At 42.8% G+C, this 14,691-nt stretch overlaps 1 protein-coding gene across 1 annotated transcript; it reads left to right on the top strand.

Moving 5' to 3' along the window:
- The first annotated feature begins 9,424 nt into the window (after nt 1-9,424).
- Nucleotides 9,425-12,870, top strand: FOXI1 (forkhead box I1). The gene is made up of 2 exons (XM_039701702.1): nt 9,425-10,122; nt 11,114-12,870. Exons 1-2 carry the CDS (start codon nt 9,549-9,551, stop codon nt 11,665-11,667), a joined length of 1,128 nt encoding a protein of 375 aa, XP_039557636.1. The 5' UTR covers nt 9,425-9,548; the 3' UTR covers nt 11,668-12,870.
- Nucleotides 12,871-14,691: the final 1,821 nt, after the last annotated feature.

Genomic DNA, 14,691 nt, shown 5'->3' with positions numbered 1-14,691 from the left:
AACTTGATAGTGCTTCTGAAGAGGCACAAAGGAGGAAAAAAGTTTTCCTAGAAAAAAGTCTTCTGTTTAATAGAGAAGGTTATCTGTGAGTGGGAGAAAGTGAAAGCTTGAAGGGTGCATGTTTAATGTCTTAAGAAGATATTAAGAGGGGAAGAGGAGGAGGGGTATCAAAGGTGTTCTTCAATATTATCTGCAGGTACCCTGAATATAGCACAAAATAAACAAGTATTTTAAAATAAAAGGTTTGGTTCTACTGGAAATGAGTAAGAAAATAATGATTTAGGAACTGTTTATTCTTTGTAACAATACCTGTTAAAGGTTACCTTTTATTTGTTGTATCTTGCAGAGATGTTTTCAGGTGAGTGGAAAAATTGAGTTTTACCTCTAGCTGTTATTATAAATTGTTATTGAAATACTGTGACTCAAAATGAAGAAGTAGCAAGAATGGAAGTGAAGGAAGTGCCCAGAAACAAATACCAGGAAGGAGGGAGTACAACATCCAAAGGAAGTTTGGTGTTGAGTGTTAAGCCAGGGGTTCAAGATTCGTGCTTGTGTTTTGCTCAGGTTTTAGTACAGTTTTTGGGGAAGGGTTTAGATTCACATTTAGTTTACTAAATATCAGTGACAATTTTATTCATTTTCTCACACCACAGATTGTCCTCCCAAGTTCCAAGCCTGAAATCATGTCAATCAACCCTGAGCAGAAAAGCAAGATTACTAAGAAAAAATAGCTGCCAAGAGGAGGGCATTGATAGAACTGGATTTTAAGGATGTTTGGACAACAAGCTCCAGCTTTTCACAAGTCTCTAGAAACTGTAGATACTGACATTTAGTCTAAACAAACAGCATAGCATGAAGGACAATTGATGCCCTGGGACAATAAAGTGCCAGCATGGAAACATCTGTTTAAAACTGTGAAGCAGCTCGTGTCTGTCATGAGCTCACCAGGCCTTTAGTTCATGTATGGGGGGACAGAACCTGTATTTGACATTTTCTGAGGTGAAGCACAGAGGGCAGAAATTTCCTCCAGGGCAGGGTGAGGCTTTGGCTGCTGTGGAGGGAATTAGTGCAGCAGGAATGGCCTCAGCTCTGGAATGGCTTCAGGAACCCCACCATGTTCTCACAGCTTTTCTGTACCAGTTATTTCCCCTCTCTCTGACATTTCCACTCGTCTGGCTGGTGGCAGTCTGGTTTGCTGTCACGTGGCACTGAGATAAGGATGGGGCTGTGTGATCTGTAATTAATGAGCTCTTTGCAGGAGCAGGGAAGCTGCACATGCAGCTGAATTTGATGAGCTGACCTGCACTGAGCTGTTACACTGCAATGACCTAAGATGCCTTTAAGCTGCACATTGTAGTTCAGTTTAGGCAGAAATCTCATTTTTACCCAGACACGGGTACCTGGGTGTTTCTGTGGATTGTAAAACCATGTTAGAGGTGCTGTCCAGCCCCAGGAGCAACTGTGTCAGTGCAGCACAAGGTCTGCACAGCAATTGTTGGCATTTATCCACATCAGGGTATTCAGGAGTATCCTCACCTGGCTGGGGTATCCAGCCTGCCCTTGTTTGTGCCATGAAATCCTACCAAGTTCTTATTATGAAATTATGACTTAAGTATTCATTCTGGAGAGAAATTAATGCCCTTAAAATCTCATTACAAATTAGCTGGTGTGAGCTATAGGAAAATGGTCAGAGTCTAAGTCAATAAGGATCAAGTTTCTGAGGAGGAAGGAGAGTTTTATTAAAGATTTTACAGACCTTAGGAACACATTGTTCTGGGACTTGAATGTGTGATAGACCTGTGTACCTGCTCGACATTGAACTTTTATCTCTATCACACACAGCCTGTAACCTTCTTTATTAGACAGCAGAAATTGTGGGTGAGGAGAATCATGGAACGGTTTGAGTTGGAAAAGACCTGAAAGATCAACAATTCCCAGTCCCCAGTGGGGGTACTGGAGCCACACTGGTTGTTCTGTGAGGACTCCATTGACACATTAAACATCACTGGATTGCTGCTTCCATTTGTTCCACCCTGACCACGGGATGAGAGCACTTTTAGAAAGAAGAGGTGTTAAATAAGTTTTTAAAATAGCATTATAGGAAAGAGAAAGTGGTTTAATTTTTATTAAATATGGTTTCTGTTTAAGTCAGCCACAGTCCAGGAGTTGTGTTTGAAGGCACTCAACCACATAATTCTCTTGCTCACTTCCTCTGCTATTTTCAAGAATTTTAACTTAAGTATCATAAAAATACCAGGGGATTTTTTTTTTGTTTGTTTTTTGGTTTTTGGTTTTTGGTTTTTGGTGGTTGTTCTTGTTGTTGTTGTTGTTCTAGCTTTAGAACAAAACTATTCAGATGATGGAGAATTTATCCCAGAGACTGGTTCCATATATGCCAATGTAAATGGGAATCATCCAGAACTAGGGCATTCTGTTTAGAACAAAAGCACAGGTCAATTCTCCAGAGTGGAGGAAGATAAAAGGAATAACTTAACCAAACACAGCATTTTTCTCAATTTAGAAATCAAGAGAAATCAGTGAATTTAAAGCCAACTTCTGTTTTGCAGCACCCTTTTTTTTTAACTGCTTCTGATGAGGGAAGAAAACTAACCAGTTTAAAGATTCTTTCCCTTGATATTTTTTGGATGAAGACATGTCCATCTTTTTAGATGTATCTCTATTTTTTTAGGAATATGGAAGCCTCCATGAAAATAAGCTTGCAGCTATCGCCTATCCTGGGTACTTTGCAGAAATCACTGCACTGAACTTCTATTCCCCTGCCAGAACTCAGTCCCTACTTGCTCTTAGGCATTCAAGGTCCTTCTGGGGGGGAGCATTGAGCAACACTCCATGGGCTGCCCTCAGCTGTAAGGACTTCAGCACTGGCAGTGTTTACTGCTCTGGGGTGAGCAGAGGACTTGTTCTTTATTGACTGTGTGTAATTTTCTGTTCTGATTTGCTCTTATGATGCAGCGGGTGCTAAAGATTAACACTGTAAATGAAGAATTGCTCTGCAAACAAACCTCAGGTAGGCCACGGATTTCATAAACTTTTAAATGTTAGATAAATTTAATCACGGCTTTAAAGCCAGGACAGTTTGATCTGATTAGGTTTGGCACAGAATTATCCTTTTTCAGTGTAGTTTTTTGTCCTCCAGGATAGCTGACAGCTTCTGTGTGCCACAAGGGATCTCTCCTATGGCTGACCCTGTGGTGAGACAGCCACTGTGAGTGTCTGAGCTGGAACAAATAGAGTGGCTGTGATAATGATTTTTTCATGTGTATTAGTGCATCCTGCAGCTCCAGATGCCCCACTCTGTGTGTGGGTATTCAACCTGCATTTAGCAGCAGGTTCAGGTGGCAGGCGTGACTGATCTGTCATTCTCAGTTAACCCTTGAGAGGCCTTGCCAGTGCTTGGATCAGTTCAGCTCATGGCAGGTGGCTGCTGAAGGTGTCACCACGGGTTCAAATGGTGCCTGATTCAAAGGGCACAGCACAGGTGATGGGCATCAGAAAACACTCATTTAAGGGATCTATGCCCTGCCCAGCAGCCAAAAAAGGCTCATGTAGGTGAGGTAGCAGGAATCTTGTACTGTTGTAACTAGAAAATGTCTAAATAACCCTCCATGTTCAACAGATATTTTGAGGAAAGACTTCCTGCAGAATGTTTATTTATATGTTTTTAGATATAAAATCCAGCCCTAGATAGAGTAGTTTTAGATGCAGACTTTTTAACCTGGTATTTTGTATGGTATTTTATTGTACACTAAAGTATGCTATGATTGGATACCTGGATTCTACAAATAATGAGGAATGCAAAACCTTTCTTCAGTTGCTTTGATGTACATGGTAGCACTAGTGCACAGTCCCTGAATTCAGAGTCTTTCTTTACAGCTGCATTTGGACTAATTTCACAAGACAGGAAAAGATGGATATTGGAAATCAGGATGGGGAAACAGAAAAGAAAAAAAAAAAAGGAAAAAAGGAAACTAATCTAAAACAAAGACATCTCTAATCTACCAGAATTTCCATACAGAATTCCAAAGCAAATGAAGGATCCTAATAGGAAAAGGTTCAAACTGTTTCCATACGGAACGGGTTATTTTTATAGACCCGGGTGACGCTGGCCAGTGGCAGCAGGAGCAGGACAGGAGGATCCCCGGGCAGCCGTGCACTGCCAGGCGGTGTCGCCGGGTGGCGGCAGGATGTCGCGATACGCTGCCCGTGTCGCGGCTGCCCTGCCGGGGCGCGGCGGAACGCGGCGGGGACAGACAGAGCCCGAAATCACCCCGCCGGCAGGCTCGGTTATCCCGGCTGTCCCGGCTGCCATAAAACACCCGCAGTTTATCTGTGCCTGGGTGTGTCCCGGAGAAGTTCCCGGCGCGATTCGCGTTCCAGCTTTAGTTTGGAATTAATTTCCCGCAAGTGTTTGTTTAGTGCATGCACCGAAGGGCGTAGGACACTGAAAAAAACTTTTTTCCTTAAAAAAAGGGAGTTATGTTTTCTGGAAAATTCTGTGGTTCTAAAACGTCTTTTCAATGAAATCTCCTTTTGAATAGTGGAGAGGGAAGAGCTGATTTATCCTCACCAGCAAATACCTTGATGTTGAAATGTGACTGAAACAAAAGCACCAGCACGTTGCTTTTCTTTCTATAGAAAGTTACTTTGCCTTTCTATAAGTCATTGAAATGAATGAATTCATGGAAATGCACAAGAATTTAAACTCCGAAGGGTTTTGGAAGTGTGTACAGATTAATTTCTTTGGTATTCTGTTGATGTTCATACAAGACCTGATTGAATTTTAGCACCGCTGATTTCTCATGTTAAACTCCGAAGGGTTTTGGAAGTGTGTACAGATTAATTTCTTTGGTATCTGTGTTGATGTTCACACAAGACCTGATTGAATTTTAGCACCACTGATTTCTCATATAAACCCACAGTTAGTGGTGAGAGTGGAACAAGCAGATGATCTGAAAGGGGGAGCCCAGCTGGCTGCTCAGGAGCTGCAGCAGCAGGGAGGCTGTCGCTGTAGGATTGATTGAAGGGTCTGTAGCTGTATTAACTCCTATAACTGGGAGGGACACCTCCGATTCTACCAGGAGTAGGATTTGTCACAGAGTGATTCTGCCCCTCTGTGTGGGCAGATGTGCCCATGTCTGTGTCCCTCAGCAGAGCAGATCCCATGGGAAATGCCATCCACAGCATCCCAGCCAAAGGGAAGCTATGGATTCCTTGCCTGCCTGTGGCCTGTCACAACTGATACAGGAGCCAGGGGACACCTAATCCCCTCTACCATATTTATGATATGTTAGGAGATGGTAGAAGACCTTTTTGGAGTAGGAGTTTTGACTGCTTTTATTATCATCATTCTCATGTCAGAGAGCAGCTGAGCCCTTACAAGGTTTCACAACCTTCTAAAAACCTAGTTCTAAAGTTGCTTCAAAAATCCACTGTGATTTTGTTCTGGAAGGCTTGAAAAGTCTAAGGGCATTCTAGCATTGCAGCACTCATGGCACAGATCCAAATGATATTGCCTTTTCCATTAATTTAATGTTCAACCTGCCTTTCTAGAAATAAAGCTCAGTTCCCTTGTTTTGCAGTGATGTATTTAACATTTCTTATTCTTTTGTAATATCCTTGAGATGACATTGCTTTGCCTGCTACAGCCTGTTCCTTCTCATGGTGTGGTTTATTTTGTGGATATGCTGGGCAGATGATTAGTGAAATAAGACATGAAGACTTTTAAATGTAATCTACTGGACAGCTGAGAACATAGAGAATTTTTCACTGTGTGAAAATGTCTTAGTGATGAATACTGAACTGTTTCTGAATTCAGGGTGTGAATTCTTTCATACAAGGTGGGTTGCTTGGTGTATTGACTTACATGTGGGCCCCTTTCTTTTAAAAACAATTTACCCTCTTCTTTGTGGCCATAGGAATTGTTTGTATGAACCATGTGCTGGTGTGCACATCTCTCCCCAGTCACTGCATGTGTGGGTTACTGTGGAGTAAAAGTGGAAATGCTGAGTTATCTGAGTTTAAATGAAATTGATCTAAACTTTTCTTAACTCAAGATTTCAGATATTTTCTTTTATAGAAGGGTAGTCAGTGTGAAGAAATACTACTGCTGGCTGGAGTAGAGGGGTACATGGAGCTGACCTAAAAATCTTATGGAAAAAAATGGGCTCAGCCTCAACTCTGCAGATTTTGGAGCTTCACTCAAGAAATTGCGAGGAGCAAATATTTGTATATTGCAAGAGTTGTCAGCAGCCTTTGGTTTGACAACAATCTGTGGTTGGCCAGGCTTCCATCTGGTAGAGACATGCACTCAGGGCTGTGCATGGCTGGACTGCAGTAAAAAGACACGTTAAAAATATGATGTATCCTGCCAAGTCAGACCTTACTGACCCAATGCATTTGGAAATAATGGTTATAATTGAAGGCAGGTTATAATTGAAGGAATAAATTGAAGGGAGCAGCCTTCAATTTATTTGCAGAGTTTTTAATCCCTAAACAAGACCTGTTAGTGTAGCTTGGTCAGCATGCCACCTTTTTCCAGCCTCTTTATATGGAAGCCTCACCAGTTTTCCTTCTCTTTTCTCCACTTCTGGGATTGCTGCCTTCTTTCAGCCCAAAAGGAACACTCTCAGTGGTGAAGACCCCAGGACAATATTCCTGCTTAGACTCAATTTCCTTCAGTTCTGACCCAGCCACCACGGCTTGAACAGAGCCGATTCTCTCCTTGCTGCATCTGCAGCAGCAGAGCTGCCCAGGAGCGTGTGCTGCAGTGACCCTGCAGCAGCAAGGTGTGCCCAGAGTACTGAAGTGCCTTTTTCCTGGCACTGTTTATAGTCTGGTCTGAGTAAATCAGGCCCAGCCAGCTGAAGGGAAATGCTGCTGATGGGATCATGTCCTGTGCCAGCTCAGCCATGCCAGGGAGGATCAGACTTTGCCCCCCTTTCACAGCTCCGTGGGCAGCAGCCCAGAGGAGTCTCTGCACCTCCCTGCTGTAAAAGCAGCACTTGCCATCCTCAGCCCAGTCCCTGCTGTTCTGTGGGAGCACAGGAGGGAGGGCTGGCAGGGCTGGGCATCCCCTGGCACAGCACAGCTCGGGCTCACCCTGCTCCATGCCCTGCACAGGACTTCACAGGAGTCCCTGGCAGAGGAAATTTTACACACCAGTCTCTGGCTGCAGCAGTAATGGTTTTGCCCTTTATAAAGCCTGGGCTTTTTTCAAAGCCTGTATTCACTCAGCACCCACTTGAGTGGTTTTTTTATTGTAGCTATGCATGCAGTGCACCTCAGGGAATAAGTATTAAATGTCACTCATCAAACTCCATGATGCAGTTAGTTGAATTTTTACTTCTTGGAATAAATTTGCAAGTTTTTCTTGTTTTCAAGGGGTTTTTTTGGCAAAAATCTAATTTGTTGAGCAGGTCAAAATGCATTATGTTTACTTTTCTCACTGTATTCTGGCTCTTTAGTTAATTGTAAATGTGATTTTACTCCTGTTTCTTAAATATTTTATACTATTGACTCTCCTGTAAATTATTCTGGCTCTTTAGTTAATTGTAAATGTGATTTTACTCCTGTTTCTTAAATATTCTATTGACTCTCCTGTAAACGAAGGGGGGTTATTAACCGTATTTGTATCAATAATTGCAGGAATACACATATAACTTTAAAATACATCTACGTGTTAGGAAGTTAACTAGGAAGCTGTAGGGGATGTTGCTCAAACAGCATTTTGCATGTTTGTAACTCAGATTCTTATGGTGAAAAAGATTATTGCAGATTGTTGCTTGAGGAGGGAGGCACTCACATTATGGGCTCCTGAAAAATAATTATTTTTCTTTCTTTTTTTTATTTGTCCAAGTCACCTTTTGCACAGCAGTAGTCACTTAGAATATAAGCCTGTCCCACCACGTTCCACTTAACTTTTGACTGTTTAATGTGTGTCTCTGAACAGGTATTTAGCATTTACGTATTCTGAGCTCTCAGCCATTCAAATTAAAGTAACAGCTTGTTTGTTGTGGTACAAATGATTTTCTGTGCAGTGAAAGCATGGATTTTTAAAGTAACAGCTGTAGAGCTCCTCTTCTGAGCTGGCAAATTGGCTTGCTTTGTCATTCTGTACCCAATATTTCAGCAGTATTTCAGCAATATGGACATGACATTAGTGAATCGCTAATTCTAAGGGAGTGGGGAGTCTTGGTGGTTGTGGTACAGCACAAAAGATTAAGGTGAATGTGTGGCAAAGCAAGAGGCCATTGGTACAGCCAGGAATTGAAATCCATGGGTCAAAACTGTTGTTTCTGCAGAAATTATAGGACAAGAGCTATCTGGAAGGCCCTGTCTTACCATGACCTTCTTTAATTGCATGGATATTAAGGCTGAGGGAAGTTTTAAAGTATGTGTGTGTTTAATCACAAGAAAAATATACAATTATGACTGTGAAGGGAAGTGCAGCTCTGCCCTAGCTCCAGTGCTGGCATTCATGCAGTGAAGAGCTGCCATCCTGAGACAGGGGTGGTGGGATTGCAGCTCTGCTCTCTCCTCCTTCAAACATGCAGGGTGCCATGCAAAGCACTAAGGATTTGTCCAAATCATAAAAGAGCTAGTTTTTCCTTATTGCTTAATCTTAAGGAATCAGCTCTTGCCTGTATAGTTACAGATGAAGTTATTGGAACTTGGCTAAGAAGAGCTGTGCTGAACACTGTCGCTGCTTTCCTGTTTGGAAGTGGAGCTGAAAGGTTTCATGAGCTCTCTGCACCAATCCTGCAGCAAAGAGGAAGCAGCACATAATGATTTCCCATCTCAGTTCACCACTTTAAGCTCTAAAGAAAGGTTTGATTATTAAGCTTGAAATTTTTTCCTCACAAAATTAATCCTTACTTTAGGGAGTTAATTCCATTTATATCAGTAAGATTACTCACGTGAGTAACCAGCCACAGAATTTGCCTGTAGTACTGTGATTGCCTAGGGGGAAGTACAAGCAAGTCTGCAATTAAAGTTACAAAAGGAAAAGGTTTGACCTTTTCTTTTCTTTTTTCTTTTCTTCGCTGTTTTTTTTTTTTTTAAGTATATATCTCTACTGTTTCATTGACTAGTGACAATGGCTTTTGCATTCTGAGGTGTTACTAATAGCAGCACAAAATGGCTTTTCTTTAATAAGAAAAAAATAGGAAACACTAAAGCTTCACTGTGAAAGGTAGAAAGAGGAGGCTCTCTGAGTTTTAACTTCAAGAAGCCCTATGCTTTCTTCATGTGCATCACATTAGTGGAAAATTCCTTCATTCATTTAAAAAGACAAACAGTTGTAACTTTCACGTTTGGTTGATGTGACATCAATGACTGACTGGGACTGCCAGCATTCCAAAAAGGATATCGTCCTCATCTGCAGCCACTCAGGGCTGCGGGGAGGAGCCTGCAGCACAGGCTGAAACATTTACAGGTGCATAAGTACCTAGGGAAGGGCACAGGTGATGCACCTGTCCCGGGAAAGGAGCACTAGCACACCTGTGTCACAGCTCACCAGCTGTTAGAGCATGAGCTTCTTTGAGCCTCCGTCGCACTCCCCTCCACGCTGCAGCCCACAGTTCCCAAACATCGGCCAGGAGCCTCCGGAGATGAACATCTACTACGAGAACTTCTTCCACCCGCAGAACACGCCGAGTCCCCAGCGGCCGAGCACCTTCGAGGCCACAGATTACAGCAGCACTCCCAATCCTTACCTCTGGCTAAATGGACCTTCCATCACCCCCCCGCCCTACCTGCCAGGATCCAACTCCAGCCCCTTCATCCCGCAGTCGTACGGGATGCAGAGGCAGCTCTTGCCCAACGTGCACGGCTTGGGAGGAACCGACCTTGGCTGGCTTCCCCTCCCGTCCCAAGAGGAGCTCATGAAGTTGGTGAGACCACCTTACTCCTACTCTGCCCTCATTGCCATGGCCATCCACGGGGCACCTGACAAGAGGCTGACTCTGAGCCAGATCTACCAGTACGTGGCTGACAACTTCCCGTTCTACAACAAAAGCAAAGCTGGCTGGCAGAATTCCATACGGCACAACTTGTCTCTCAACGACTGCTTCAAGAAGGTCCCTCGAGACGAAGATGATCCAGGTATAGCCCTCTCCCCCTTTTCCCCCACCTCTAATTAAACCTGATGAATTTTTAAATACCTAGTGCACTGTAAAGAGACATAGCAGCCCAGATAGAGGACATAGACACAGTAGCACTTTGTTTTCAAAAGGCTGAACTAGAAAGCAGCTGTGCACAGCTGAGGTGTGAATCAGTGCTGTGAGATCTCTGTCCTGCTCTGGGTCCCCCTGAGAATGGATCAATGAGCTGAGCAGGAGACTCAGCACACACAGGAACATTTAACTGGGCAAGGCACACTCATGACCCATTTGGTGTAATGCATTACTTGTGTCAAATGTAACTGGGAATTCAAGGGAAGGGGATTTGTCAAAGAAATCCAATGGCTTTGGGGAGTCAGCATTAATTCTCAAGGGGAGAGCAGGCTGCTTTTATTTTGCTTGTTTCAATTAGTATTTTCCTTGGAATGACACCTCTGCCATTACCAATCCCTTGGCTGGTAGGCTGTCAGATATTCCTTTATTCATGGTTTCCTATCAATAGCTGTTAAGAACCATGGAGAACATTAAAAACTCATTGAAATTACTCTGCAGTAGAGGGCCAATAGTTTAGTTCTATCCTATTAGAAACCTATGCTACCCCACTGAATCTGGAGTGGAATCCCAGTGTGGGATTTGATTACTCTCTGCCATAAATTCAGAAGACCTGTATACTGAAAACCTCCTTCCCTTACCAAGAAAATAAAACAAAAAGCACTCCTAGTGACTCCACCTGTATTTTTGCCTGTGTGAAGAGTCAGACTAAAGGATAGAACCCAAACTTTAAACTGTTTTCTGAATTCAACAGACTTGTACTTTTGAGTGACTAAAAAAATACATGTGTATTACTCATGCAATTGTTCTTTTTCTGGGAAATGAGAGAAGCACTGTAAAGCCCTAAATGACTGCTTTTTGTTTGTTTGTTTGTTTGTGTGCTTATTTTTAAACTAAAAGTGTGGGTTTGTTTCCTTGGGCAGGAAAAGGGAATTACTGGACTCTGGACCCGAACTGTGAGAAGATGTTTGACAATGGAAACTTTCGCCGGAAGCGGAAGAGAAAGTCTGACATTGAGGCCAGTGCTGCTGCTCTTGCGTCTGAGAAATCCGAGGACAGTACCCTGACTGGCAGCCCCAAAGCTGCAGAGCACCAGGATATCTTGGAAAACTCCTCACCTGGGACTGACCATTCACCTGAGAAAGGGTCTCCTCCTCCCTCCTCCAGCAGCCCGTGCCTCAGTAACTTCCTCTCCAGCATGAGCGCCTACGTCCAGGGCTCCAGCTCGGGGAGCCGCTCGGGGCCCGTGGGACTCAGCTCTGAACCCATCGACAAAATGGGGCAGAACATGGTAGGCTTCAATTCCTACTCCCCACTCTCCAGTATTCCCAGCCATGGTGTGGGAGACTGGTCCAATTCCATGCCTTCCAGTCACCTTGGCCACAGCAACTCGGTGCTCAACCAGTTTAACACCCATTTTTACAGCAGCCTCAGCACAAACAACACCCTGTACTCCAGGGAAGGGACAGAGGTTTAAATAAAGGATCCTAGGACACTAAAGGATAGTTATTTTTGAGAGGAAATGATCCATGGGCAGGTGATTAGCATTAGCCTCTTGTCTCTAGGGCCTCACTGCATTCTCCTCCTGGCAGCCACAAACTTGTTACCCATTATACTGAAATCACAAACACTGCACATTAGGGAGCTGCATGTGGAAAATCAGGGATCCTGAGAGGAAGAATAGTAAAAAGGTCTCCTTAGACACTGCTTGTACTGCTGCCAGCCAGGGTCCTCTACAGAAGTCCTTGAGAAGTTGCAGTTTGCCTTAGGCAGGAGGCTCTTTCTGGCGTGGCATTAACATTGCTGTGCTTTTTAAAGTGATAACAGAAATGTGGTGGTACCTGTAAATATTCTGTCTTCAGGTATAGGCTGCCTCCACTAAATGCTCAGCAAGTTTTTCTCTGGCCAAAGCTCTCCTGAACACTGCAGGATCCATAACAAAAACCACTGTATAGTGAGTAACAACCAACACTTGAATGGTGAGTGCTGCCTTTGGCTTTCTCTCAGGCCAGTGCAGACCTTGTTTAAAGCTTCAGCTCCTTCCAATCCCAGGGGGAATGTGGCTGTGCAGCAAACTGACAGCATTATGGACACAACAGGAATTTTGAAGCTGCAGGGAAGCATAACAAAGTACACTGGAATTGTCTTCTGCTGTTGGATCTTTGTGTTTTCAATTCTAATTACAGGGTCAATTTTACTCCATACACGTGTAAATCTAGTCACATAAGGGAAACAGGATCTGTCCTAAATATAGAAATATATATGTTTAAGACATGTTTTTTTCTAAGAAGAAAACACATTTGTTATATCCTAACTTTCTATGTGAATTATTTCTACGGAATAAAGGGTTACTGGGGTGGGAGGTGAGGGAAGAAGAAAAGGGAGGTAAGAAGTTTAACGGTCTCTGAATTTCAATTTCAAAGGCTGGATCTTTCAGAGTGTCAACTGCAGATATTGTAAAAAGTCTCTGTACTGTATTTTTTTCATTTTGTAAAAGTCTGTGCTGTTCGTCCTTGTGTAAATATTAGAAATAATTCTTATTTTCCCTACACTCTACTGTAGCAACAAACATTTCAAAATATAGATGAAGTTTTTTTTAACCAAGACTCAAGTTCCACATTATTGTAGAGTGATATCTCAAAATGGATAAGCCCAGAAGCATTTTTAATAAAGCATTTGTATAGAAGAGTGTGTGCTTATGTTTATTTGTACTGAACTTCTCAAGCCTTTAAAAGTCTCCTTACCTGTGTGACTTGAGCAATTCGTGTGAGGAAGAGCAGGGTACTGGTGGCAGAAGGTCAGATGCTGAGATTACATGTCCAGGCCATCAGCTTTTGCATGCCTGGCAAGAATAACTGGCTGCTATTATGCAAAATACTATCACTGAATAAAAATCACCCTTGGCATTTCCCTACTGGAGTAAAGTGGTGCCAATCATTTACATTTCAGAAAGCAGACTATTTTCACCTGTCAGCCAGCCGATATGACTGCAATTTTCCTGCATTCTTATTTACTATTTAATTTCTTTTATGTTTCAAGTTTTTCACTATCAAGGTTGCTCTCACTTTTCCTACTTTTAGATCCACTATAATAAATTACCACTTGGGAGTTGAAGCCTACCTCCACTACTAACACCTTTGTTCAATAAAAAAAGAAAATGCCCTTCTGGTGCTGTCCTTGTGCCACCACTGCAAGTTTCTCTCGAGTCAGGCACATGCTGAGGTCTGAGCTGTAACTCCTGCCCTCAGAATCTTCCAACCCTTGCAGAATCTCAGCCTGCTGGGTGGGCTGCAAGATGCCCCGCAACTCTGCAGTGGCAGCATTTGTCATGTTTAAACTCAGAAATGTTTAAACTGCTCATGTTTAAACTGAGAAATGTCTTCTGTCACTGTGCTTATGCCTTGGATTCAGCAGACATGCCACAAATTGCCCAGAAATACAAATCCTGTAGAATATGTGGTCCACAAATTCAAAGAAACTGTTTTCTTTAGTGCTGAAATGGAAAAGGTTCCATTATGAACTTAGAGACCAAAAGGGAAGGGGGAGGGGGGAAGGTGGAAGATGAAGTAAGAAGAATGACATTGCTAAGTGACAGGAGAGGGTAAAAAGCAACTCCTTTGTCACTCAGCACTTCGTTTGACTCTCCTAGTGCCCAATCCCAGATAATAACAGGAACTCTATAGAGGTGTGCATAAAAACAAGCTTGTGCCTCATTCCCTCCCAGATGCTGTCAACTCAACACCACTTTTGGCTTCTGCACGCTGAGGAAGTGCTGCCAAAATTCCAGCTCACAGACAAAGGTTTGTTCTGCAGTGCCTTCCCTGAGCACCAAGGAATTGGTTCTCCTGCAGCCACTGAGCTGGCTTGGCACATCAGCTCACCTGGTGGAGCTGCTCCTCAAGGAGGAGTGCAAAGAGGATTGCATGCATTGTAATCCTATTGCTCCTCCAAACAGAACTACTTTGTAATGAAACAAATCTTTGTCTGTATTTTGTGTTTTTCAGAGAGAACTGGTTTAGGTAAGCAGCCATGTCAATTCATTCCTGGAGCTCCTGCACGTCACTGAAGCAGCTGAGGGAAACTTAGCAGCTCTCCTTGTATGAGCAGCAGCACTGCTCTGTCACAGGTAATGCTCCCCTTCATGTATTTGATCAATATGAACAGTGTAAGAGTTTTGAACAGAAGAGCATCTGGGTTTTAAGGATTTTTTTTGCCTATTATTTTGTTTGTTTGTTTTAAAGTATGCTATTAAAGAAGCCACTAATGTTGGACCTGTAATTAAAATATATTTAAAATATTACTGATATTTATAGTGTGATTAATAAATGTATTTACTAAACTGCTCAAAAAGAAAATCTGGGCTCCAAGAATTCTGAATAGTTTTCCTTGTTAAGATTCTTGATTGATTATTTCATTCTCAGAGTGTGTTTTGTGTTGAGATACAGCTGTCTTCACATACCCCCGTTTCATGACTCTGCAATTATTTGTCCCTGATTTAAAT

The sequence above is a fragment of the Passer montanus genome, unplaced genomic scaffold, assembly GCF_014805655.1.
Source record: "Passer montanus isolate IOZ18808 unplaced genomic scaffold, ASM1480565v1 scaffold15, whole genome shotgun sequence".
NCBI classification, from domain to species: Eukaryota; Metazoa; Chordata; class Aves; order Passeriformes; family Passeridae; genus Passer; species Passer montanus.
This window is presented reverse-complemented; position numbering and strand designations above follow the sequence as displayed.

What these genes read in the sequence shown, in the direction of transcription:
- FOXI1 (XM_039701702.1), top strand. Translation starts at nt 9,549, where the DNA reads ATGAGCTTCTTTGAGCCTCCGTCGCACTCCCCTCCACGCTGCAGCCCA. An exon ending in TCGAGACGAAGATGATCCAG is followed by an intron (nt 10,123 to 11,113) that starts GTATAGCCCTCT and finishes TTCCTTGGGCAG; the next exon opens with GAAAAGGGAATTACTGGACT.